Consider the following 26,020-nt stretch of genomic DNA (forward strand, 5'->3'; position numbering starts at 1 on the left):
CTCAATGAAAACATTCTTGATGCACGGGGCATTAAGAAACCGTATATTGGACCATTTAAAGAATATTATTGTGAGTAACACAGAAAATATTATGTCACAATATAAGTAGCTGGAATGTATATCCCAACCTTCAATGCTCTGTTAATCTCATACAAGACATAGCAGATATAAAAGAGTTCCAGAAGCATGCCTCAAAAATGAGTAGAAGTGTAAAGGTCTCGTCTATACAACAAGTGATTAAAACACTAGGGACTTGTCTACACAGTGGCGTAATGCACACCACGGAGATCTGATTTCTAAGGCTCACTAATGAGTTATGTGTTAATTGGTCTGTTTAGACAAGTGGTTCTCAAACTTTTGTACTGGTGACCCCTTTTACATAGCAAGCCTCTGAGTGCGACCCCTCTCCCCTTTATAAATTGAAAACACTTTCATATATATATTTAACACCATTACAAATGCTGGAGGCAAAGCGGGCTTTGCGGTGGAGGCTGACAGCTTGTGACCTCTCGTGATAATCTCGCAATCCCCTGAGGGGCCCCAACCCCCAGTTTGAGAACCCCTGTTTTAGACCCTTCGGGTGTACACTAAAGGTTCCCTAATGCGGTTTAATATACTGCTGTTTGTACTACATTAAAGCACACTAGGGAACCTTTTAGTACGCACCAACATGGTCTACATGGACCAATTAATGTGCAACATGTTAGTGTGCTTTAAAAATCACACCCCTGTACTGTGCTTTACCCCACCGTGTAGACAAGTCCTAGGTCTATGTGGGAGGAATAAAAGTAGATTAGCTAGTTACAGTATTTACTATAATTAATATATATATAAAAAGACCACTGATTCCATTTGCTGGTGACTCTTTTTGTTCATGAATATTTAGTGCAAGAACATTTGCAAAAAACAAAACCATTGTGAACAATAGTGAAAATAAATACTCATGGTTACTTTTATTTAGAAATGGAAATGCTCTTATAGGGTTTTTAAAAAAAATAAAATAAAAGCTTGTAAAAATAATAAACACCTCCAAATGGTGGACGTTCCTAAAAGTCATGCTACAGTTAGCTGGCATAGGAAGAATATGAGGCTAAATTCACCATGAGCTATTCAGTGTCCATTGAAGTTAAACAGAGCTGTTCAATTAACTTCAGTGGCATTTGGATCAGGCCTCAAATAAATTGTTTTCTACGAATAGATTGCCCAACTCTGCCACTCACCCTATTCCAGAATACAGAGGCAAAACTGACATGGGATACAAGGAAATACTTTTTGTGTAATTTATAATCTGTGGAACTCTCTGCCACCAGATATAATTGTGGCAAACAGGTGAGTAAGACCCAAAAAAAAAAAAATCATACATTTTTATATGAATGAGCCTCTTTAGTTTGGTCATTGTCCTAGGCAGGATATTGGACTAGCTAGACCATTGGACTTTTCCAGAATGACAAATCTAATGTTCTCCACTTTTTTCTTGACTGAAAAGGTTGTGGTTATAAAGTTCTCCCAGCCATCTTATTACCTAGTAAGTCATTTGCATAATTTAATTCGCTACATTCTTTCTTCCAGCATTTTTCAGATATCTCAATACCCAAACAACCCGGGTCTGACTACTACAATGAGTGTTAACAACTATAGTGAGTCATTGCTTGTCTGTTTCTCCTGGTGTCAGAACTCCAGAACAAGCTCAAAGACCTCAGGCTAGTGTAGAGGGTCTGCTTTCAAACCTGGTATCAACGTGTCTGTTTGATTTTTGCCCTCCTTTGAAACAGGATTTGGGATGAGAACAGCAGCAGGTGGCACCGCAGCCCCAGCTAAAAGCTTTATCAGCTTTGTGACAGCTCTGCTCAGGATCACAATTGGTTCTGACTGCTATGCTTCTCTGTCTCCCACAGCAGAACGTGAGTGCATGGGCATCATTCACTGGGCTGTACATGCTGGACTTGATTCTGATCTCACTTACACCAGTTTAAAACTAATGTGAAAAGACAGTGAAGCTTAGTATTCTAGGTATAATCACACAAGGCCTGATCCAACAAAGTATTTAAGTGTGTGCTTAACTTTAAGTATGTCATTCATCAATGGGGCTACTCTGGTGCTTAAAGTCAGACATGCGCTACAGTACTTTGCCAGGATCAGGGCCATAGAGGAGTAGAAAAACCTAGGTCTATGAAATGATGCTTTGGAATATGTAGCTCAAAACCACACTGGTTTCCCCCCTACCTGCCACATCATATTTTAAGTTTGCATCTAATTTGCTGTCCACTGTCCCCATTAGATGTCATTTGGTATTATTACTTTCTTCCTTCTGTTAATTTCCTTCCAAACCCTATCAAGGTGCTCAGGGAGCTGAACAACACATTAAGGGAATAATTATGGTAAAATAAAAACATAAGACCAACCCTCATTAAAATTGAAGCAAATAAAACCAGCTAAATATCTCTTTTTTCAGATGTTTTTTCCCCAGCTTGCACTTTTCAAGTTTGAAGCTTATTTTGCTCCCCTAATGTCCAGCTTTTTTCAGCTAGTATGTATTGTTCTGTTCTCATTTATTTTTAAGACCCCTATCCTTTGTGGATTTCATTTATGTGCTGATTATCCACTTTTCCCCCCAAATCATGAATATCATGCTAGTGTCTGAGCGCCTTACACTTTTTGCTGCGTATGCTTGTTGCTGTTACAGTCGCACACAGAGACTCCATTGCACTAGACACGGTACAATCTGTGCCTGGAAAAGCTTACAATTAAAATGGACAAGACAAGGATGGGTGAGGAAACAGAGAGGTGAAGTGATTTGCCCAAGGTCACAGAGCAGTTCCTTGGCAGAGCCTAGAATAAAACCCAGCTCTCCTGAGTCCCAGTCCACTTCCTTATCCTTTGGACCAGGGTCATTCTTGCTCTCCAGTCCGCTGTATGAAGTAATTGATCCTTCAGGCAATTTTTGATCCGTGTGTCAAAGCTTGCTTCCAACCCAATTTCAGTGTTGGTCATTCTTGGTGTACAGGATGGAAAATTTCTCAGTGAATCAAAGCACAATGTCGGTAGCTTTTACAAGCTCATGTTTGTTTACTACAGTACCAGTTATGATTTTGAAACAAACCACAGCATGTCAGAACGGATCAGAGAACAGCAGATTGTTTTTGCAGAGTGGATGCTGCTGTAATACCAACGCTGTAGCTGACATTTATAGTTACTGGCCTTTCTACTTAATTATGAAGTCTGGTAAAAGCCTGGGGCAGATCAAGTTTTGTTGCAAAATGCAGCGGGATGAAATTCAAGTGTTAGCATGGTCTCTATATCCAGTGCAAATGCAGATTTTCCTGGGACAGGGAAAAGGATTGCAAAAGCCTTTCTGCTGATGTTTTGACAGTTAATTAACCTGCTGAGGTAAGAATGTCTAACAAGAAGCAGGGTAAAAATCTGTGCTTTTAATTCTTCCCGTTAAGAAAATTCTTCAAATTTAATAACACAAAATATTTTGATTGCTGCAGCGTATTTCAGTGCTTAAAAGACCAGACTAAAAATGACGTGTTTTATAGTAAGCATGATGTGCCAGATTTTCAAAGGTATTTAAGTGCATAAAGATGCAGATAGGCAGCTAGTGGGATTTCAGAAGTGGAACTGATCCAAAGGCCATTGACATCAATGGAAACACTCCCATTGACTTCACTAGGCTTTGGATCAGGTCCTGAGCTTGGTAGTAAGTGTTCATAATAAGCATGCACTATAAGATCTTATTGGCACATGCTAGGAGATAAAGTTTGTAGTACTGCATTGCCTTGAGTACCTATTTACTTAGGGAATGACCTTTGAATTGAAACTTAGTGTGATACCAAGCAAGAGATGAACTATTGAGGATACGTTAAAGGGCAGAATCTCACAGCCATGCAGTGGGAAGAAACATTTAGAAAAAACATTACTCAGGCTGTAGAACGCATTATAAATATGGCACTGAGGCATGTATGAATTCCTCACTGAACTTTTAAATCCATTAGCTAAAACTCACTTCAGTGTAATCAACTGCAAGGAAAAATTAATTGGTTATTTCTTTTCTAGCCCTGAGTAATTCATCGCTGCCCTCGATTCTGCTTTGCCACCTGTTTGGCACTTATGGAAGATGAGTGTTTCCATTCAGTGTGATTTACTTTAGATCTGTATAGTCTGCTTGCTGTTTCTTCTTCCTGATGCAGAGACCTCTCATGGCCAGTCTTTTTCTAATATGCCCTTATGATTAGATTGTGCTGTACACCCTGTACCTAGTGCAGTGTTTTATTGAGACATTTGCTTAATTTTTTGGCAGCACAACATTTTGACCATATAAATCAGTGTCTCTGTTCAATCTGGTGTTCCTCTCATTCGTAACATGGCTTTTCTTTGTGTTTTCCTGCTAAAAGGCCGCGTGCTTATATTAGACCCTTTGTGTTTCCAGAGTTCCTGGGTCAAGTCAAAACAAAGTACCTGGGTGTGTGGGGTGACAGAAATGTATACTGTAGCTTTTTGTGAGGCGCTGTTGCATGGCTAACGTCTGCTCTTGGACAACTACCCTGTTTCCCCGAAAATAAGACATCCCCCGAAAATAAGACCTCCCCGATAATAAGGCCACCCCGGAATATAAGGCCCCGAAGCTCCAGGAAAAATAAGACCTCCCCTGAAAATAAGACCTAGCGCATCTTTGGGAGCAAAAATTAATATAAGATACTGTCTTATTTTCGGGGAAACACGGTAATGTTAGAGATGGCTGAGTAATATTTGCTGTATATTTAATGATATTTTAAAAATAGAATAATTTTGTCCGGTTCTAATATTTGTAACCTGCTCACTTTCAAATGGATTCACCTAGTCCCTTACATTAGGTGCACAATGAGGGGGCAATACGGAGCCTTTCTCTCCACCCCAACGATCTGTGACCCATGACAAGGCTGGAGAGAATTGCAGTCTGTGTGCTCAGGTCAGAGTGCTCCCTCACCCCTTCCCTCATACCTCCCCCCCAGGATGTGGGGATGGGCAGGGAGGGACAGAGGGTATGTGGAGCTACGACTCAATCCCCCATTGTACTGGCCAGTGGAGCTGAAATATGCTGCACTCCATAGAAGGGGAGGCAATGTGAGCAGTCCACTTATGCACCAAGATGCTTCTGAAGCTATTCTACCTCCCTGTGTCAGGATCAGCCCCGTATTTATAAAAGGCCTGTCATCCCCTTTGAGTGCTTGTGCCCCATTTAAGAGGCTATTTTTATCCCAAGTCATGCAACGTTTGGTGTTCTTTCTTAAAGCCCCAGCTGCTGGAATCAAGAGATAGCAAGAGACACACAGTTACTTCCCCACCCCCAAAATGAAAGTTTCTCTAGCCCTTGTTGTGAAGAATAGGTTGAAATCATGAACCAAGTTGAAAACATGAACTACAGGCTCAGAAAACAGAGGTATACAAAAAGAACCCCGATTTATTTATTTATTTTTGAAATCTCATGATTTGTAAGCCAGTATCATGACTTACGGGGTCCTGACTTACAATTTTTGAACACTTGGGGTTGATAATAATGGAGTAGTTAAATTTCTTTATGGTAACAGATAAATAAAAGAGTACACATGATGAACCCTAGTGAGGATTAGTCTTGGTTTTTTTATGCTGTTTAAATCTCCTTTATTCGAAAGGGAGAGGTTTTCAAAACAACCTCAACACTTGCACCAGCATCTAGAGCGTCCATTTGCTGCACAGAGTGGATAGACAGACACACTATTATTCTGATTTGCAAATGCTTGACTGGCTTCCGGGAATATGTGTTTTTGTGCTAGGGAATGGAGGAGCACAACAGCTTTGAATGCACAAATTTAGATAGTGCTTTGAAACTTTTGCCTTAAACATCTGGAGAACAATACAACGATTGTGAAGTACATATACAAAATGGTCTTAAATGCAGAATTTTTAAAGTCATATTTCTTCCATATAATATTTCTGGTGTCACAAACGGATCTGAGCAATTTAGGGCTAAAATGTTCAAAATCCAGCACCTCCAAGTCAATTCCATCAGCAAATTATTCCTTCACTCACATGGAAACTAGTAAAGGGGTATGCAAAACAGTAAAACATGTATGCATATAGATAAGAATTCTGTACGTGCAAAGGTATGTTATATGTGCAGAATTGTCTGGGTGTGCATGGGTGCACAAATTTTGTTGGTGTAATTTAGGCACTTATGGTTTAAAACACAGCCCTTCTGATCTTCACTCTTTAATATGAGACTGTGGGGAATTTCTGTTCTGTTATTAGAGCTGCATGTTCCATCAGGTTTCCTCTTGAGGAAGGAACTCATTGTATGTCCTTGCTGCTCCATGTGAATGTCACGAAGTGCCTTTCAAAGTATTTCATCATGCTGATGATTGCTCCTCCTTTGTGTTCTGATGTGCTAAGTTAAAACATACTATAAAGTAAGGCTAATATGGCTGCTGCTGCTGCTTCTTACGAGATAAAAATATTACTGAGTAAGCAGCTAGTGTAGCACAGTAGTTTTACTGTGTATTATATTTACGGATTCTCTTTGAAATGCATAGAGTACTTACATTGATTTTAATGGGACACATCCCCTTCCATGTGCAATCACATGGACTTCTCCCGTTTACAACTGTGCAACATCTCTGTGGCACTGGCAGCAGTAATACTTATAAAAAAACCGATGAGCCAGTTTCTGATTTCTGTTACATCAGATTTAGTCCACTGAAGTCCATGGGGTTACTCTCAATTTACACTAGAGTAACTGAAATCAGAATCTGGCCTGATTTTTAACTTCAGTGTGAAGCATTGTTCACCCTTTAAAAATAAGAGTTGCACTAAAGAACCTGGATGCTTGCACAAGCATATGGAAGCAAGGAGGAGGAGGCAGTGCCACGTGACCTGGCAGTTCTAAGGATCACCACCAAATGTTCCACATATCATTAGCAGTCCACTGTTCTCACTGCATGGGAGCCACTGACCTAGCTGTTAATCACTTTATTGGACAAGTTGTAATCTTACTTGTTTCAATAGGGAAAACCTCTTTGAGCATATTTTATAATAATAATAATAAATAAATAATCTATTTGGAAGCTAGCTTGCCTTTCTAAACCTAATTTTGACCCCATCCACGCTTTGCCAATGTTGAAAGCTCTTTGGACAGACAGCATTTTTGTACAACACCGTCAGAAGGGAGGCTGTGTGGACTTCGTATTACAAGAATTATTAGAGGCAGAGGTTTTGTTGTATCTTGATCCCGCCAATGAGCCACTGTTCAACTGCTTACACCATCTCTGAGCAACCACAGTAGGTCTTTCCCCTTGACATACTCCTGGCACATCCTCTTTGACTAGCCATACTTTCAACTATAATTCTCTTCTTTCCCCCCATGTGCACACTCATGCATACATATTTCCAAATTTGGAGTGACTTGATGGAGTTACATTCATTTTGCACAGCCAAATGATTTCCAGATTGGTGCAGTTTAAACCACTTTGGCCCTACTTACACTCATTTTCTGACAAATACACACTCAGTCTGCAACTTGGGTCACTGGCCAATTTACCCCGATGGTTATAGTAAAACATCACTGGACAAAATGTGGAATGAGTTTAATTCTCATTTTTTGCAAATCTTTCAAATCTAGGTTATATCTCGGCTTTCTGACACCTTTGGTATTGCTAAAATTGTCTTGCTAACTCATTTACATGAATTAATGCATAACTGCTCTCTTTCACTTCAGTTGCACACCACACATAAAAAATAGCTTTAGGCAATGCACTTGAAATCTGTAGTTAATATTCCAGAAAGTCTTTTATAAAAGTCAAGCCATGTTGAATCAAATATAATGTTGTCACTGGGAGGAGAGGAGAGGAGAGGGGTTAGCTTTGTTGATAGGCTGGGTGGTCTTTAATAGTGAGATTTTTCTGCAGGCATTCAAATGTGGGATGATAATGGATGCCTAATCACTAAAAATACAAATCCTAACGGAAGTAATTCATCAGTACTTCTTCACTTGCAGAGCTATTGTGTTCCAGGTTTCTTTCAAAATGTATATTTACTTGCCTTCATACTAACAATCTTCTGGGTTCTCTGTATTTCTGTCCTGACAGGTGCCTGGATCTGGATTTATGTATATATGTGTGTTGTTTGTATACATACATCATGATCTATACAATATTTTAATAACAACTTGAATGTGCTTCTTCTTTGCAAGGTAATAATCTTGTCCTGGGCTAAATAAACTTGGAGGCAGACGTATTTATTAGCTAAGAACTTTATTAGCCTGGGATACGTTTAGTACTCAGTTAACAGAGACCATCCTTAAGTAATTATTATTGTAATCTTACATTCTTGCTGTCCTCTCATTCCTGTGCCCTATAGCTGCTGATGGGAAATTCCTGTGTTTGTGTAGTATTTGTATACAGAATTGCAGATGCAGCATTTCTGTTGTGATTCTGACACATCCCATGTAGTTTGCAATTATTGCTAGGCCCAGAGTTTCCCCTCATATATAGCAGAGTGAGTTAGATTGTACTGTTGAATAGTTATTGCGGTAATGTAATAGGAAAGTAATGAGCATCTTGAGGAATATTTATGGTGTAGGAAGCATGCAGTGCTCTTTCTCTGAGTGATCTTGTTGATCTTCTGAAGCTTCCTAATGTTTTATAGTGAGGCTGATACCTGTATAGCTTACAATATGGTCTAGTCCTGTGTGAGCAATGGAATATTTGGTTTGACTTCTGATTGTTATGAAGCTTGTTTCATAAGATCATTATACACCTCTACCTCAATATAACGCAACTTGATATAACACGAATTTGGATATAACGTGGTAAAGCAGTGCTCCAGGGGGGCAGGGCTGCGCACTCCAGTGGATCAAAGCAAGTTCGCTATAACGCGGTTTCACCTATAACGCGGTAAGATTTTTTGGCTCCCGAGGACAGCGTTATATCGAGGTAGAGGTGTATTGCTTGTTTCGTAAGATCATTATATTGCTTTTTCCTTGATTTTAAGACCGATGTGCTGCAGTATGTCTCAGTCAAATAGATGAGCAATGGTACTACAGGGTAATGTGCACTTAGCAAGCATTGTACTTTGAGATTGTTTCATGTTAGTCCTGCCTTTGGGAACTGTTTACAGGAAGGGTCATTGATGTATACATTTCACAGGGTGTGATTGAGGCTTGGCTACGTCTACACTACCCGCCTGAATCGGCGGGTAGAAATCGATCTCTCGGGGATTGATTATCGCGTCTCATTGGGACACGACATTCGATCCCCGAATCGACGCTTGTACTCCACCAGTGGAGGTAGGAGTAAGCGCCGTCGACGGGGGAGCCGTGGAGGTTGATTTGCCGCCATCCTCACAGCAGGGTAAGTCGGCTCTGATACGTCGAATTCAGCTACGCTATTCGCATAGCTGAATTTGCGTATCTTAAATCGAACCCTCCTCCTCCCCGTAGTGAGGACGTAGCCTTCATCTGTGGGTATATCTACACTGAGGTTGGAGGTGTGATTGCAGCACGTGGAGACGTACCCAAGCTAGTTTTGATCTAGCTAGCATGAGGACCAATAGCAGCGAAGCTGCAGCATCATGGGCTTCAGTGCAGGCTGTACAAGTTTGCCTAGGATCAAGGGTACTTACGTGGGCGACTAGCCCACACTGTAGTCCGTGCTGCTACGGCTTCACTGCTATTGGTACCCAAGCTACTAGATTAAAGGTAGCTCAGGTATGTCTACACCTGCTGCAATCATGCCTCCAGTGTCTTATTCCTCTTGGTTGCTTATTTGGTTTTGTCCTGCAGGGCTGATGGCTAGGGACATAGGTTTAATCATGTCATGTGTTTTGTCTTTCCCCTCTAATTCCATTTTGTCACAGTTTAAAGTATAGCCCTAGGTACCAGACTGAGTCAAAAGCTTTCTTAAAGGCTTAGAAGAGGCAAATCTTTCTCCTCCCTGCCCATCCTCCCCATTTTTGTTAGTAAGTGCCTTATTCATTCCTTCTCAGACAGACTGCACTTTGGCACCAAAATGTAACTGTTAATACTCCAGTCTTAGTTCGCACTGAGCAGGAGCTGCTATATCTCTTCCATTATCATTTTGTTTGGAATCTACTTATTATATATTTTCAGACATTATTCCCTCTGGTCATTGCTTCTAGGAAATTTACATTTATTTACCAACTAAACTTCAATTACTCTCCCAGTTACAAGAAGACTCTATCCTGTGGGGCAGCTGTAGTCTCTTTTTCAGGAATAGATGCACATGATGGAAAAAGTGGATTGAGAGAAGAACCTTTTCCCGATCACAGAGAATCCATGAAAATATTAATAAATCATCTGGTGAACTGCATGGTCCACGTGGTCTAAAAAATTCACACTTTTGGCAGTATCCACCGTTGAAACATCTGCTGAAATACCAACTCCCCTGCAATACCTGAAGGTCCAGGCCTTATTAAATTTATTATGAGTAAGAGTTGGCCATTATGCTAGATTAGCAGCAGTTTTCATAGAATCATAAAAGATTAGGGTTGGAAGAGACCTCAGGAGGTCATCTAGTCCAACCCCCTGCTCGAAGCAGGAGCAACACCAACTAAATCATCTCAGCCAGGGCTTTGTCAATCATGCCTTTAAAAACCTCTAAGGATGGAGATTCCACCACCTCCCTAGGTAACCCATTCCAGTGCTTCACCACCCTCCTAGTGAAATAGTGTTTCCTAATATCCAACCTAGACCTCCCCCACTGCAACTTGAGACCATTGCTCCTTGTTCTGTCATCTGCCACCACTGAGAGCAGCTGAGCTCCATCCTCTTTGAAACCCCCCTTCAGGTAGTTGAAGGCTGCTATCAAATCCCCCCTCACTCTTCTCTTCTGCAGACTAAATAAGGCCAGTTCCCTCAGCCTTTCCCCATAAGTCATGTGCCCCAGCCCCCTAATCATTTTCGTTGCCCTCTACTGGACTCTCTCCAATGTGTCCACATCCTTTCTGTAATGGGGGGCCCAAAACTGGTCGCAATACCCCAGATGTGGCCTCACCAGTGTCGAATAGAGGTAAATAATCACTTCCCTCGATCTGCTGGCAGTGCTCCTACTAATGTAGCCTGTAGCGGGGTGGTCACCCCGCTCTGGCCCTGAAGGGGTTAAAAGCAGCCCTGGAGAGGGCTGTGGCAGGGAAAACCTAGGCTGATTGGGGGAAGCAGCCACAGGTGGGGCCATGCCCCAATCAGGCCACAGCTGGCCCTATAAGAGGGCTGAGGGCCAGAGGCTCAAAGGGACGCGCTCTCTCTCTCCCTCTCTCTTCAGAGAGAGAAGGACTTGGCTGCCTGGGAGCTGAGCAGGGCAACTGAGGTGGAGCAGTGCTGGGGAAGGGCAGAGGGAGCTGGAGAGCTCCAGCCTAGCAAAGCTCTAGGCTGCAGGCCAAGCTAAGGGCCCACAAAAGGGTATTAGGGCTGCAGAGGGGCAGCCCAGATATAGGCAGAGGCAGCTGGTCCAACCCCCCTTTGCTGATGATGAGTGGCCAATACAGACTGCAGTCTGCCCCAGTGAGCGGGGGCTAGGTGGTGACTGGCAGTAGCCACTGAGGCAAGGTGGGGATAGAGAGTTGGGGGTTCCCCTGGGTTGGGAGACCCAGATTGTGGGTTACTGCTGGGGAGAACCCTGAGGTAAAAGGGCACCGGGGTCCGGGAGGGACGGGGGCCAGCAGCATGCGAGACATCAGCCGAGAGAGGGCGCCCAGAGCTGGAAAAGAGCTAATTCCCTGGACAACCAGTATGACGCACCGTGCCGGTGAGTCGTCGCCTCGCCACACAACCTAATATGCTGTCAGCTTTCTTGGTTGCAAAGGCACATTGTTGACTCATATCCAGCTTCTCGTCCACTGTAATCCCCAGGTCCTTTTCTGCAGAACTGCCACTTAGCCAGTCGGTCCCCAGCCTGTAGTGGTGCATGGGATTCTTCAGTCCTAAGTGCAGGACTCTGCACTTGTCTTTGTTGAACCTCATCAGATTTCTTTTGGCCCAATCCTCCAATATGTCTAGGTCATTCTGGACCCTATCCCTACCCTCCAGCATATCTACCTCTCCCCCCAGCTTAGTGTCATCTGCAAGCTTGCTGAGGGTGCAATCCATTTCATCATCCAGATCATCTCAGTTTTGTACTGAGACTTCACAAAGACTTCTGAAAGGAGCCTTGTAAAATGGAGACCTGCCTGGGGAACACTAGTGGAAGTAATATCTAACAGCTCGCTACATACTTGTGGTTCCATTTCATTTAACAAAAACTTAGACGTGGGGCCTGATCCATTGCTTATTGAAGTGAATGGAAAGACTCCCATTGATGACTTCAGTGAGCATCAGATCTGGCTCAGGATGTAGTGAACTCTTATACACTTAACTTAAAGTGAACGTTAAAAGAGGTGATGAGTGTTGAAAGTGTGGAGGAGTTGTGGAGCTTCTGAAGGTATGCATATGTAACTCATACCTGCTTGGTGTGGCACTGTGTCCTGCCCTCCCCCTCCCCAAGTGGCAGCTAGACCAGCTAGAGATTTATGTGTCTGCTACAGCCTTGGCTAAGAGACATGTGTCTTTTGGCTCATGCAGTAGAGGCTCCAGAGGTCCCAGATTTGATCCCGGTTGACAACGACTGGGGTCTATTGGCATTACACGTGCACCAGAACCTTACTTTGAATGCAAATATAGCATTAAGGACTGCAGTATTTGTAGTGGGGCTAACACAGGTCATGCTGGCCCTCACCAACCCACAGAAACTGTCATTCCTTCACACAACAAATGTTCACTTTTGCAAAAGTGGAAATCCATCCCTTCACCAAATGTCAAGGTTTGCATTTCAGGTACAGATGAAAATAGTTTGTTTTACTCCTGGGGGAATTCTGCGGTACTGCGCACCCGCAGAAAATGCCCCCCTCCCGGCAGAATTTCATTGCTTCCCTGGAGAAAATGACAATGACAGGGAAGCCATGCGAGAGGTGAGGGGAAGGGGGGCATGGGGATGACCATGGGCTCAGTTTTGGGGGTATTGCCCCCCCAAACAGAGGTGAGGGGGCACCCGGGGTTACATTCCACTGCCCCCCCCCCAATTTAAGTGAGGGCAGAGCTGCCCAGCTGAAGGAGGCTGGGTCTTGACTCTGCTGACTCTGAAGCTGAACGCCACCTCCTAGGTCCTAGTGCCAGTCGTGCTCCCCTTCTGTGTGCTGGGAGCCTTCCTGTTTTCTGTGCAACAGTGAGTGCCTGCAGTGGGGCTGAGTAAGGGGGGGAGGGGAGGGAGAAGAGGCAGTAGGGAAGGAAGGGGGGTGGAATAGGGCAGGGAGAAGGGAATGTGGGAGTGAGGGGAGGGAAAGTTTGTGTCCATTTATTCTTTTGCGTAGAGACTGTCCGGTTTGGCCAATGTACATGGCAGAGGGGCATTGCTGGCACATGATGGCATATATCACATTGGTAGATGTGCAGGTGAACAAGCCCCTGATGGTGTGGCTGATGTGATTAGGTCCTATGATGGTGTCCCCTGAATAGATATGTGGACAGAGTTGGCATCGGGCTTTGTTGCAAGGATAGGTTCCTGGATTAGTGTTTTTGTTGTGTGGTGTTTGGTTGCTGGTGAGTATTTGCTTCAGGTTGGGGGGCTCTCTGTAAGCGAGGACTGGTCTGTCTCCCAAGGTCTGTGAGAGTGAGGGATCGTCCTTCAGGATAGGTTGCAGACAGCGGCGGCTCCAGGCACCAGTGCTCCAAGTGCATGACTGGGGCGGCAAGCTGTGGGGGGGGTGCCCTGCCGGTCCCTACAAGGGCAGCAGGCAGGCTGCCTTCGGTGGCATGCCTGCGGGAGGTCCGCCGGTCCCGCGGATTTGGCGGCAATTCGGCGACGGGTACGCCGAAGCCGCGGGACCAGGGACCTCCCACAGGCACGCCGCCGAAGGCAGCCTGCCTGCCGTGCTTGGGGCGGCAAAAAAGCTAGAGCCGCCCCTGGTTGTAGATCCTTGATGGTGCGCTGGAGAGGTTTTAGTTGGGACTGAAGGTGACGGCTAGTGGCGTTCTGTTACTTTATTTGTTGGGCCTGTCCTGTAGTAGGTGACTTCTGGGTACTCTTCTGGCTCTGTCAATCTGTTTCTTCACTTCAGAAGGTGGGTATTGTAGTTTTAAGAATGCTTGATAGAGATCTTGTAGGTGTTTGTCTCTGTCTGAGGGATTGGAGCAAATGCAGTTGTATCTTAGAGCTTGGCTATAGACAATGGATTGTGTGATGTGGTCTGGATGGAAGCTGGAGGCATGTAGGTAAGTATAGCGGTCAGTAGGTTTCCGGTATAGGGTGGTGGTTATGTGACCATCGCTTATTAGCACAGTAGTGTCCCAGAAGTGGATCTCTTGTGTGGGCTGGTCCAGGCTGAGGTTGATGGTGGGATGGAAACTATGGAAATCCTGGTGGTATTCCTCAGGGGCTTCTTTTCCATGGGTCCAGATGATGAAGGTGTTATCAATGTAGTGCAAGTAGAGTAGGGGCATTAGGGGACAAGAGCAGAGGGAGCGTTGTTCTAAGTCCATAAAAATGTTGGCATACTGTGGGGCCATGCGGGTACCCATAGCAGTGCCGCTGACTTGAAGGTATATATTGTCCCCAAATGTGTAACTCTTGTAGATTACCTGGCCCGCAGGATTTGTTGGAGTTGAAATTTATAAATACCTTGGGCTTCAGTCTCAGGTTTTGATTATCTCAGGTTCCCATTATTACTTCATTATCTGGACACACCCTCAAGTTACCATCTAAGTAACACATCCTAGAAAATATAAGAACATAAGAATGACCGTAAGGGGTCAGACCAAAGGTCCATCCAGCCCAGTATCCTGTCTACCGACAGTGGCCAATGCCAGTGCCCCAGAGGGAGTGAACCTAACAGGTAATGATCAAGTGATCTCTCTCCTGCCATCCATCTCCACCCTCTGACAGACAGAGGCTAGGGACACCATTCCTTACCCATCCTGGCTAATCGCCATTAATGGACTTATCCTCCATGAATTTATCCAGTTCTCTTTTAAACCCTATTATAGTCCTAGCCTTCACAACCTCCTCAGGCAAGGAGTTCCACAAGTTGACTGTGCGCTGTGTGAAGAACTTCAGGGTATCAATTCATATGTTGGGTTACAAGTACTTAAGTAATAGTTTGGTAGCAACTTCAATGATTTCAAAACTAGCTGCAGATGTTTTTCAAATTTTTGGTGCATTTCGAGGGTCTTTATTTAATTAGTTTTAATCTACCTGAAAGTGCTTTGTCAAAGTGCTGGGATTTTGTGGTATTAACATAATCAATAGCTCTTTTCTATTCACACTGGGTTCCATCTGTTTCAGAGTGCCATGAAAGTATCTTGCAATCTCCTATTAAGCCTTGCTAATTATTTTCTCTTCAGATTGACTGTTTACGTAAAAAAGTTAATCTGTCAATGAAAACATGCACCCTTTTGGCCTGCATTCATAAAGGTTAAATAGAGTTGCCATTGATATCATGTTAAATGATTGGGCTATTTTGTAGAATGTACATCTTTATACTCAATGGACTATGGCCCTAACATAGCCAGTGATTTAAGCAAGTGCATAACTTCAACCCTGTGAACAATTACATTGATTTCACTGAGGTTTATACCAGCTGAGGATCTGGCCCAATAACATAGTTCAGGACCATCCCCTGCCTTTGTGGAGTAACTACAGTGGATCACAATGCAGTTTTTAAACTTGCTACCTATAGAGTAAATTACCCCCTTCCTCAGCAGATGAAAAGGATGCCAGGTGCAGATCCATTGTGCAATGGGTGAGGATAAGTTTTGAGAGGCTGCCCAGGGGTGCAAAGTGTGAAGCCCTATTCCTTGGGGACTCCTTATGCAGCATCACACAAAGGCACATGGGGATGGGAAAAGTGTGGGGCCAGGAGATTCAGCACACTGAGGTTGCAGAAGACTATTTCAGCTGTTGGGCTAAAGCACTCTCCATGGAGCCATGCCACATCCTGGCGGGGAGACTCCCTCCCAGGGCCGGCTCCAGGCACCAGCCCAGCAAGCAGGTGCTTGGGGCGGCCAAGGGGAAGGGGCGGCATGTCGGGCTCTTTGACGGCAATTCACGGCGGGTCCCTCGGTCCCTCTCGGAGGGAAGGACCTGCCGCTGAAGTGCCACCGAAGAAGAAAGCGGCGTGGTGGAGCTGCCGCCGATCGCGGCTTTTTTTTTCCCCCCCGCTGCTTGGGGTGGCAAAAACCCTGGAGCTGGCCCTGCTCCCTCCTCACCCCATCTGCCCAGTCCAGCTACTCATGTGGGGTGCTGAGGATTTGACTTATTGTGCCCTCTCATACCAGTGCATTTTAGAAACGGTGGGTCATTATGGAAGCTTTTATCAGCCATAAATAGGCAAAGTTTTAAGTTTTGCCCTTCAGTAGGTTTGACATAGCATCCCCCCCAGGAGGCACAGAGGAGAGATCTATAACATGAACGCATATAGCTAAAAGTCCTTAAGACTTCAAATAGAAAAGTGAGACCCACTGAAAGAGCACCATCAGCAAATCTGGGATTGTATTACTGAGAGCAGCATTAAAGAGATCCAGGGAGACGCAAGACATGAGACAATGAAAATTCTTGTATGAGCGAAGCATGGCAAATGTTCTCAAATATGCTGTTTACAGAGAAAACAACGTAACATTTCCAGTGCTTGAGGGAAATCTGCTCTGAATGCTTGGTGTGAGAGGTCAGTTTTAGCTAAAGCTACTGGAGTTTGCATAGGGCTCTCTCAGGAAATTGAGCTGAGCTATAGTTAGTACAGCAGTTAGAATGGTTAATATTTTGAATACTAGTCATTGCTCGAAGTGCGTGCAGGGTTCCAAGGGGAAGAGATTGCTTAACAGAATCAAAAGGTCTTCCTTTGCTGCCACAGGATATAAGCAACTCCCATGGAAATCAGTGGGAGGATCAGGCCCTCAGGGGGAAGTTAGCTGGGATTCTACTTCAGGCAGCAGCAGAGACATTTTCAGCTTGTAAGGGGAGGCATCAGCTGTGATACGTAACCGGTTGCCAAAGTGGGGTAGAGGAGAGGGGTGTCCAGGCCAGTGCAAAGAAGGGAGAATAAGACACAGCGCAGTTTGGTCTCCCTCCTAAAAGATGGCAGCCACCAGGATGTTGTAGACCCATGTTAGAGTGGGGGTTGTGGGGGGGGGGGGGGGGGGGGGAGGGCTGTCTTTTTGTTCTGTGTTTGTACAGCACCGGGCACAAAGGGAGGCTGATCCATGACTGGGGCTCCTAGGTGCTACACCAATACAAATAAACAATAATTAATAATAAAGGCTACAATCCCACAGGTGCTTAAGCCAATCTTTTTCTTCTTTTGAATATTAATATCTTCTGGTTTTTACTACAAATTCATCTGTTTCTACAGCCTTTGTTAAATATTAGTTTCCCTTTAGCCAGAGGTGGGCAAACTATGGCCCACGGGACCCTCCTGCCCGGCCCCTGATCTCCTGGCCCGGGAGGCTACCCCTGGCCCCTCCCCTGCTGTTCCCCCTCCCCCGCAGCCTCAGCTCGCCACGCTGCCGCCACAATGCTCTGGGCGGCTGGACAGCACAGCTGCAGAGCCGCAGCCTGACTCTGTGCTGCGCGGTGGCATGGCTGGCTCCAGCCACAGCTGCGCCACCAGCCACTGGTGCTCCAGGCAACACGGTAAGGGAGCAGGGGGGATTGGATAGAGGGCAGGGGAGTTTTGGGTGGTGGTCAGGGGGTGGGGGTGTGGACAGGAGCGCCGCCAGCTTTTTGTCTCCAACCTGGGCCCTGATTGACTCCCAGTAAGCCCTTCCCCCATTGGCTGTGCGTCTGCACAGGCCCACTGGCCTGCCGCACCCCATACTCTCAGGGAGTGGGGCAGCCACCCCACTACAGGGACCAAGACAAAGCCCTGTGGAACACCCACAGAAAGCTGAGGGGGGAATGAGGAGGATTACCGAGGTAGGAGAAGAACCAGGAAACGAAAAGAGTAATGGATGCCAAGGAAGGATTACATGGTTTTTTTTTAAGAAGAAGAAGAATATGGTCAGTGGTATTGAAGGCAGCTGACAGGTCAAGAAGGATGAGAGGGGGTTCTGCTTTTGAGCTTAGCTAGGAAGAGGTCATTAGAGACTTTGGGAAAAGCAGTTTCAGTGGAGTGGAAGAGGTGAAAGCTGGACTGCAGAGAGTCTAGAATAGAATTGGAGGAGAGGAACTCCAGATAGTGAATATAAACAGCACTTTCAATGAACTTAGAGAGGAAAGGGAAAAGGGAGATATAGCAGTAGGTGAGGAAGCAAATGGGGTAAAGGGTGGCATTTTTTAAGATAGAAGAGACTAAAGCATGTTTGTATGGTGAGGGGAAAGAGCCAAAGAAGCATGAGAGGTTAAGGAAAAGAGTCATAGGGGGATGAGAGTACATATGAGGGAGATTGGGATGGTGGTCACTGGGGTAAATGGAGAGATTAAAGGAGGACAGCAGACGAGACACTTCTGCATCTATGACAGGAGATAGGGTGGTGAAAAGGCAGCTGGAATTGTGGGCATGGGATTCAGTTAAATTGGAGAAGTACAGTTGTTTTGCAAAAATGATGGCAGAAATGAAGGAGGAGAGAATGAATTTGTTCTGGAGGAAGTCGGCCTGGTCACAGGATTTCTGCCAGACACGCCCCGCAGCACGTGACCAGGAGCACAGGAAGTGGCTATTGGGGGTGAGCCCAATAGGGCTGGGGGCTGGCAGGGCAGATCTTGCAATGGGAGAGACGGCAAAAGAGTCAAGCGTGTAGAAGAGTGAAGCACAAAGAGAGTTAACAACCATATCAGTGGAAGAGAGGGCAGGGAGGAGAGGGCTGAGAAGAGACAAGAAGTCATCAGTGCTGATGGACTGGAAGTCATGGAAAGGCCAAATGAAAGGGCATGGGGAGTGCTGGTGGGTGATGCTGAAAGAGCCCCGGTGATGTTCAGAGAGGGGAAACTCAGCAACAGAGAGATCAGAGAGAGCAGTGCTTGGTGAGGACCATGTCAAGTGAACGTCTCTTTTGGTGAGTGGGAGAGTTGAATCAGCATTGCAAGTTGAATGAAGAAGTGTGGGGGAGGAAACTTGTAGCTAAGTGGTCAGAGGGGTCATCCACATGGAAGCTGAAGACACCAAAGATGAGTGTGGGAGACTGTGAGGAGAGGAAGACAGAGAGCCAGGAGTCAAAATCAGAGAGGAAGGCTGACGAGGAGGAGCTGGGCAGATGGTAGAGATGGACATGGAGTGGGGAGAGGAGAGAAGAGTCAGATACAGTGCTGTTCAAAAGAGGAGAAAGGGGAGGAACAGAAGATAAGCCCAACACCCTGTCATGGCCCCATCCAGGGCAGAGAGTGGAGAAGGAGAGGACTCCATAAAAGAGTGCAACTGCAAAGGCAGTGTCAGCCGAAGGGATCCAGGTTGCTATGAGAGCCGGGAGCTGGAGGGCGTGAGATATGAGGACGTCATGGATTGTTGTGATCTTTTTGGGTATCGAGTGTGAGTTCCAGAGACAGCGAGAGAAGGGGGGGCACGGGCATGAGGTTAGGCATGGTGCCATAAGACGACTGGAGGTGGTGGCAAGGAGGGGTGTAGGAGGAGGAGAGGGTGGGGAAAGAGGGAGAGCCAGGAATAGAGCAAATGTCGCCAGACTTTAGGAGAAGGAGACTGAGGAGGATGTGGATGTGGGACCTGGATTTCTGCTGCTGGGAGAATGTGGGAAGGAGAGAGGTAGAGTTGATTGGAACTGTGGAGGGTTGAGGGTAACAAGGATATTTGTTTTAGCACCTTGTTCTCTGTCTGGGATTGAATAGATGCATTTTCAGACAGCAAAATGCTAAGATACACTAGGAAAGACAATACATTTGCAGTGGGAAGAGTGGATAGTTAGCATTATTAAAACAAAATATACTGTGTTGTTGCTTATGAGTTTTAGCCAGCACTGTGCTTCTTAGAGCTACATGTGTAAGACACGCTTGTTCTGTGGAACTTCAGTCTGTTCTGCAGTGCAGGGTTTCATGGAATAGTTTCCCCAGTTGTTAGCTTTTCTTTCGTGGTAAACATTGTTCTAATTATTTTAATCACTCAGTTGTCAAACCTGCACTGTATAGTTTTAAGTGGCTTGGAAAACAAACTTCTTAACTTTTAGTGGATTGGTAAGTAAACATCATTGGGACTAACCAGTTTCTTGAACTTAGCGGGGAAGCACATATTTGGGCTAGGGGGTATTGTACTGGGGAAAAAATGAGGCTCTATAGCAAAGTGAGGATGGGTCAGTTAGGGACTCAGACTGAGCTGGTTGTCCTGTGAATATTATTATATGACCCAAAGAACAGCAGCAGAGTGAAGACAGTCTGTTTATTCATAACTATACCATAGATAGGTGCTCTGATACCACAATATGGATTCAGGATTTAAAAACAAGATTAGATTATTAGAATAAGTCTATTAATTAATCTTTTTAATTATTTGACCAGCTCTAATAATAAAAATAACATTAGGTGCTGAGCCATTATGTCAGTTCCTGCGTTGCTGTTACCAACAGCGCAGGAATTGAAATAATGGACTGGCTTCTAATCTGGTCGTGGTGTTTTTGATGTTGTTGCCATTTTCTGACATCAGTGTCCCATTCTGAAAGTGTCACCCTTGTGCTAATCAGTAGCAGAAATCCAGGGCCTTGCAGGTCAGTTTTGCGGTGGAGAAGAAATCAGTGGCATGGAAACTGGTTATATACTAAACTTAACTTACTTTATTTACACATGTACACCTTCCCTGAAATGCTATAGTCAAACAGTGTGCCAGTCAATCCCCTCTTCCAGTTATTTTAGCATAACATCAATGGCCAATTCCCAGGGAGCAACTCTGCCTCAAGAATTGCCTCTGATTAGAACCCAGGGCACAGAGCGAACTCTCCTGTTACTCATACAGCTCCCTCTCCCCCAAAATTGCCTCTGCACAAAACATTGCACAACTGAAAACTAACAGCAACACATAATGTCTTCCTCAGTGTCAAAACTTGCTTGCACACTAAGAACTTGGAAGACTGTGTAACAGCACCACCTGATGACTCCTAATTATTTATTAGAGCTGCCCAGATAGCTGAAAACGAGATTAAGCAAGATACAAGTTCTAAATGCCAGATTAAAATATTTCAAAGTGTGGCTTCACTGTGTACATTTCCTTCTCCTTGTGTGCCACAGGTGGGTGGTGCTGCAGTGATGGCTGTTGGCATATGGACCCTTGTTGAAAAAAGCGACTATCTGAATATCCTGGCGTCTAGCACATTTGCCGTGTCTGCATACATCCTGATCTTTGCTGGAGGTCTTGTGATGATTACAGGTTTTCTGGGATTCTGTGCAATCATCAGGGAACAAAGGAGCTGTCTTTCCGCAGTAAGTAACTGGATTTTATTTTTCGTGGAAGCAGACTCTTACTAATAAGGATCTAATAATCCCTCTGTTAAAGAAAAAAGGGCAGGTACAACATTCTGCTAGTGCCTTTACTTGGCCCGGAGGTGGACTATAGCATGAGGAAGTGTATCCTTTACCAAACAAGCAGCATCTTTTGAGGGTGACTTCCCACTATGCCAAGCATTTTCTTTTGTATTTGTGATGCAATTGAAAAACTATTGCTGGATGCCCATGCAATAAAATCAGCTAAAGCAACTTTTAGCAATTTTATCCAATCCAGGTTGGATTCAGAAAAGCTCTAAAGTTACTGGTGAAAATGGACACCCAAGGCCTTCAGAAAAGTGCTGACTGCCACATCCAAACTCAGTGTTAAATGACAGCAGAAAAATTGCAACTTCTTTCTCGTCTGTTTTGCTCCCTATTTCTATCCAAAACTTCCATAACAAAAATGTTGGTATTGCTTTTTACTTCGGTTCACTCTGCAGAGCCAATATAGCTCAGAGGGAGGAAGTGGGAATCTATTCTGGCTTGTGCATTATTGATAGAATTATTTACTAAATGCCAATTAAATGGCCACTCAGTTACAACTGGGCAAACCCATTGGTGACAGAGGAATTGCACAGGTTTCACTGAGGGTATGATCCGAAGACAATGAGTTGCACATGTTCACTGAAGTCAGAGGCAGCAGAAGCTCTCTTTGAGTGGGGGACGGAGGTGCATAAGGAAACCTAAACAAAGCACTGTACTAAGCATAGCTACTGGGGAGAATCGGGGCAGAGAGGGGAAGGAAAGGTTGGAGCTCTGCATGCTAAGCAAGGGGAGCTCCTGAGACTTGATGGAGGGAGATCAGCCAGCTCCAGGCTGGGAAGGGAGTTCCCAGTGGTTCGTGTCCCTCTTGCCAGGGTAGGTGCTCCTGGCTCAGTCACATCACCCCAATTTCGACCTGGCCTGATCCCAGATATTGCAGTGGCCAATCCAGCCCCTCGGGATCCTGGTCTTGCCTCCACTCCAAGAAGCTGCAAAGCCCTACCCTGCCTAAGCAGCCTGAGCATGTGCAGTGTATGGAAGATTGCCGCACACACATGCAGTTTACAGGGAGCGCTGTTTCCCAGAATGTGTAGCAAAACAACTCACGGAGGCAGGAAACATAGATCAGCCCCCATGATATTTCCATTGATGGTAGGCTAGCGCTTGCTGTCCCCTCACCCCCCAGTTTTGCCACCCCTGATTGAAGTCATAATTGGGCCACCAGAATCTTTATTACTGATTCTGTGCAAGAAACAAAAATCCCAGCTTGACTGTCAGACCCCAGGCTGAGTTTGCAGGACTGGTAGTTAGAAAAACTACTTTTTACTTGCAAACTGAGCACATTTGCCTGGAGTCACTGAAAGACCAGAAACATGGCACCCTGCAATGGTATTGTCGGTCACAGTGTCAGTTTTTAGAGATAAACCATGGCTTAAGAGCTGATGTTCCTGGTGGAGGAGTATAAAAGGAAATTAGCAGTTTATATAAGTGATTAAACACCAAGTCAGACTTGAGTGGTTCATAGACCTTGGGTTGGCTGTAAGGGTGAATGTCAACCTACAAGAAAAATTCGTTAGTAGAAGTTTGTCCAGCAGTCTCCATTCAGTTTGCGAAGTAGTATCATAGAAGTGTAGGACTGGAAAGGATCCCGAGAGGTCATTTAGTCGAGTCCCCTGCACTCATGGCAGGACCATGGAGGTAGGAAGTAGCTCAGGGAACAGCAAGGGACTGAGGAGGACTGACTCTGCGTGTTCCAAACAAGGGCCTGAGCTGGAACCCAGCGGAGGTGTGGTTCTGGGTTCCCCTGCCTACCCCAGCCAGAGACTGTTGGAGAAGAAACTCTAAACCCAGGAGTTTCTAGCCCCTACTAGAGCCACACTCCACTGCAAGGAGATACTCTGGAGGCCATAGTGCCCCTTCTACAAGATATAAATAATCACAACTGGGAGGGGAATACAAGTAAAATGTGTTTATATTAATTCTAGCTATCCAAAATTGGGGTATAATTCCAGAGTCAGAAATGAACAGGAGCTGATCTAATTAATCCATAACTCTAATTATTCAACTTTTTATTTATTTTATGTCTCATGGAGCATCTGGAAAATCTGGGTTCACCTGTGCAGCAAATTATATGAGCTCAAAACAAAATTGTTCCTAAACAGAATGAACTTCAAAATTATCCACAAGATGTTAATGGTTCTCTTATAATGTGACAGTGTCTCCCATTCACATGGACTTTTTAACACTTCGTTCTGAATTTTATTGCATTATTTAGTTAAACTTAGGGCCAAATCCTTAAATGCCTATTCAAATAAAACTCCATGAAACACAAAAAACTAGTTTTGTGAAAAAAATTGAAATTTCAAAGTTGTTTGTACTGGACCAACTTTTCATTCCCCCCTCCCAATTTTTTTCGTGACTTTTTAAGACACTTTCCCCCCAAATGTTGTTGAAAACATTATCAGAAATAACATTGAAATGCATATTGATATTTTTTGTATACTGAAAAAATAGTTTGATACAATGAAAAATGTCAATAATCTGGATCATGGTTTTTGAACTAATTTGTAGGGGGGAAATTGGTGGGGGGAAGGGGAAAGAAATGGTTCATGGGAAAATGTCAACTATGTAAATTTGGGGGAAATCATTTTTGAGAAAAAGCCATTTTTCTCTGATTAATTTTTTTATTGATTTTCATATAAAACAGACAATGAAAAGTACAAAAAGGTAAATAACTTACAGCTTGTAAATGTTTCCAAATACTGCACATTTCACAGGATATCCATAAAATTATGCAATTTTACAACTTATCAAATCTACAAGACCAGACAACACAAAACCGGACAACACTACACAGATATAACATGTGAAGTGGTGGTAACAGTAATAAAATAGAAGAAGAAACATAAATAAGTAGAAGAGGAAAGAAGGGAACTAGGGGTGGGGACAGGGGAGGCATTGGGGGTGAATGGAGGTCTCACATTATTTGAGCTATCTTACCACTTTTTTCATCCAGATGTATCTAGAAATGGGGTCTAATTTTTTTCAAATTCATATAACTGCTCTCTACAGCGATAAGCTATTCTTTCTGTGGCTGTTAACTCTTGTTTGAAAAAGGTTGACCAGCTCTAGCTTTGAGTGATTAAATTCTGAGTAAGGACTTCCAGTTTAGATTCATTGATTTCAGTGGGGTTTGAAAGTGATCAGAAACTCTCAGGATCATGACCTGTGCTTATGCCCATGAAATGGCTTCAGTTAGATACAAGGGGACCCACTATAACAGCTTGAAAATAAGCATGGTGCATTGGCAAAGGTGAGCCAAATATGTCATACTGTGACTATTTTAACTGTAAGGCCATTAGTCATGCTTGATTACATATGGTTATCTTAATAAGAAGGATTGTATAGCAGCAGCGGCCTGGATTGTATAGCAGCAGCGGCCTAAGAATTTGTACAGTCATTGCTTACGGATACACAATTGAATCTAAATCTGAAACATTTTGTCTGCTAAAACGATGAAAGTGCTTAAGGGAAGATTTAGATTATGCTTTTTTCCTAATTGACTGCACTCAAACTGGATTTTCAGCAGACTATTTTATTTATAAAAGTTAATTCATTAATACTTCTTTAGCACTTTTCATTCATAGAACTCCAAGTGCATCACAAAGTGGGGGTGGAGGGCAGAGTATATTATCCCCATTTTTAAGGTGGAGCAACTGAGGCACAGAACAGTGAACTGACTTTCCTAAGATTTTACAGCAAGTCAATATCAGAGCTGGGAATAGCTCCAAAGTTTTTTGACTCCTAATCGTGTGCCCTATATAATCACTAAGATGAGATTTCTCTCCACTCCAGAAAGATATTTAAAGGTATTGAAACCCCTGAAACAATCAGGAACTATATCAGTTACAAAACCAAAAATATATGTGTACGTGACTCTCTGAAATGTACAAACAAGAGCAGAGGTATTTCACAGTATGGAACAGTTATTTAGTTAAATAGTAATTGACCGCTGGTTTTATTTCCCCAGCCTTAAAAAAACAAAAAATCCTTCTATAGAAAAGTCATCATCTTTCATTTCATTTTCTTTTCCATCACTCTTGTTTCAAATTTGAGCATTGACATACTACTGACACTCTGCATATTATAAAGGCAAATGAACTGATGAACAAACCTTGGCTGCACAGGAGTGCTCTGAGCCAAGATAAAATCTATAACTAATATGAGTAATGCATTGTACAAAAAGGCTGCCATATGGAGCCATTCATTATCCCTGTGCATTTGTTATAACAGGGAGAGAGATGGGTACTTGCCTTAAATGAGCCAAATTATATTTCAGCCTATTGCAAGACTATACTGAATAACTATTAAAATGAAAGTCATAATGAACATAAAAGCAAATTGCCTCCACTGGATTTTCTCTAGCGAACAAACATCACATAATGATTGTCAAAAAAATCGGAAGCTTTTTCCGATAGATAAATTGCACCTTTAAGCTATGCAAAAACAATAAGGAGTCTGGTGGCACCTTAAAGACTTTAAGGTGCCACCAGACTCCTTGTTGTTTT

General features: G+C 44.0%; 1 protein-coding gene across 4 annotated transcripts in view; it reads left to right on the top strand.

Annotated features, from left to right (window-relative positions):
• The window catches only part of TSPAN11 (tetraspanin 11), a 163,516-nt gene that overhangs the window by 33,718 nt on the left and 103,778 nt on the right, over nucleotides 1-26,020 (top strand). For all 4 annotated transcript variants that reach the window (XR_003369812.2, XM_026652300.2, XM_026652298.1 and 1 more), the window contains one exon: nucleotides 21,216-21,407. Coding sequence is in view for 3 of the 4 variants with exons in the window: in XM_026652300.2 (XP_026508085.1) it covers nucleotides 21,216-21,407 (192 nt within the window). In the remaining variant the exon portion in view is untranslated. The remainder of the gene's footprint in view (nucleotides 1-21,215; nucleotides 21,408-26,020) is intronic.

This window comes from Terrapene carolina, unplaced genomic scaffold (genome assembly GCF_002925995.2).
Source record: "Terrapene carolina triunguis isolate 2854851 unplaced genomic scaffold, T_m_triunguis-2.0 Scaffold112, whole genome shotgun sequence".
In the NCBI taxonomy this organism is placed as follows: Eukaryota; Metazoa; Chordata; order Testudines; family Emydidae; genus Terrapene; species Terrapene triunguis.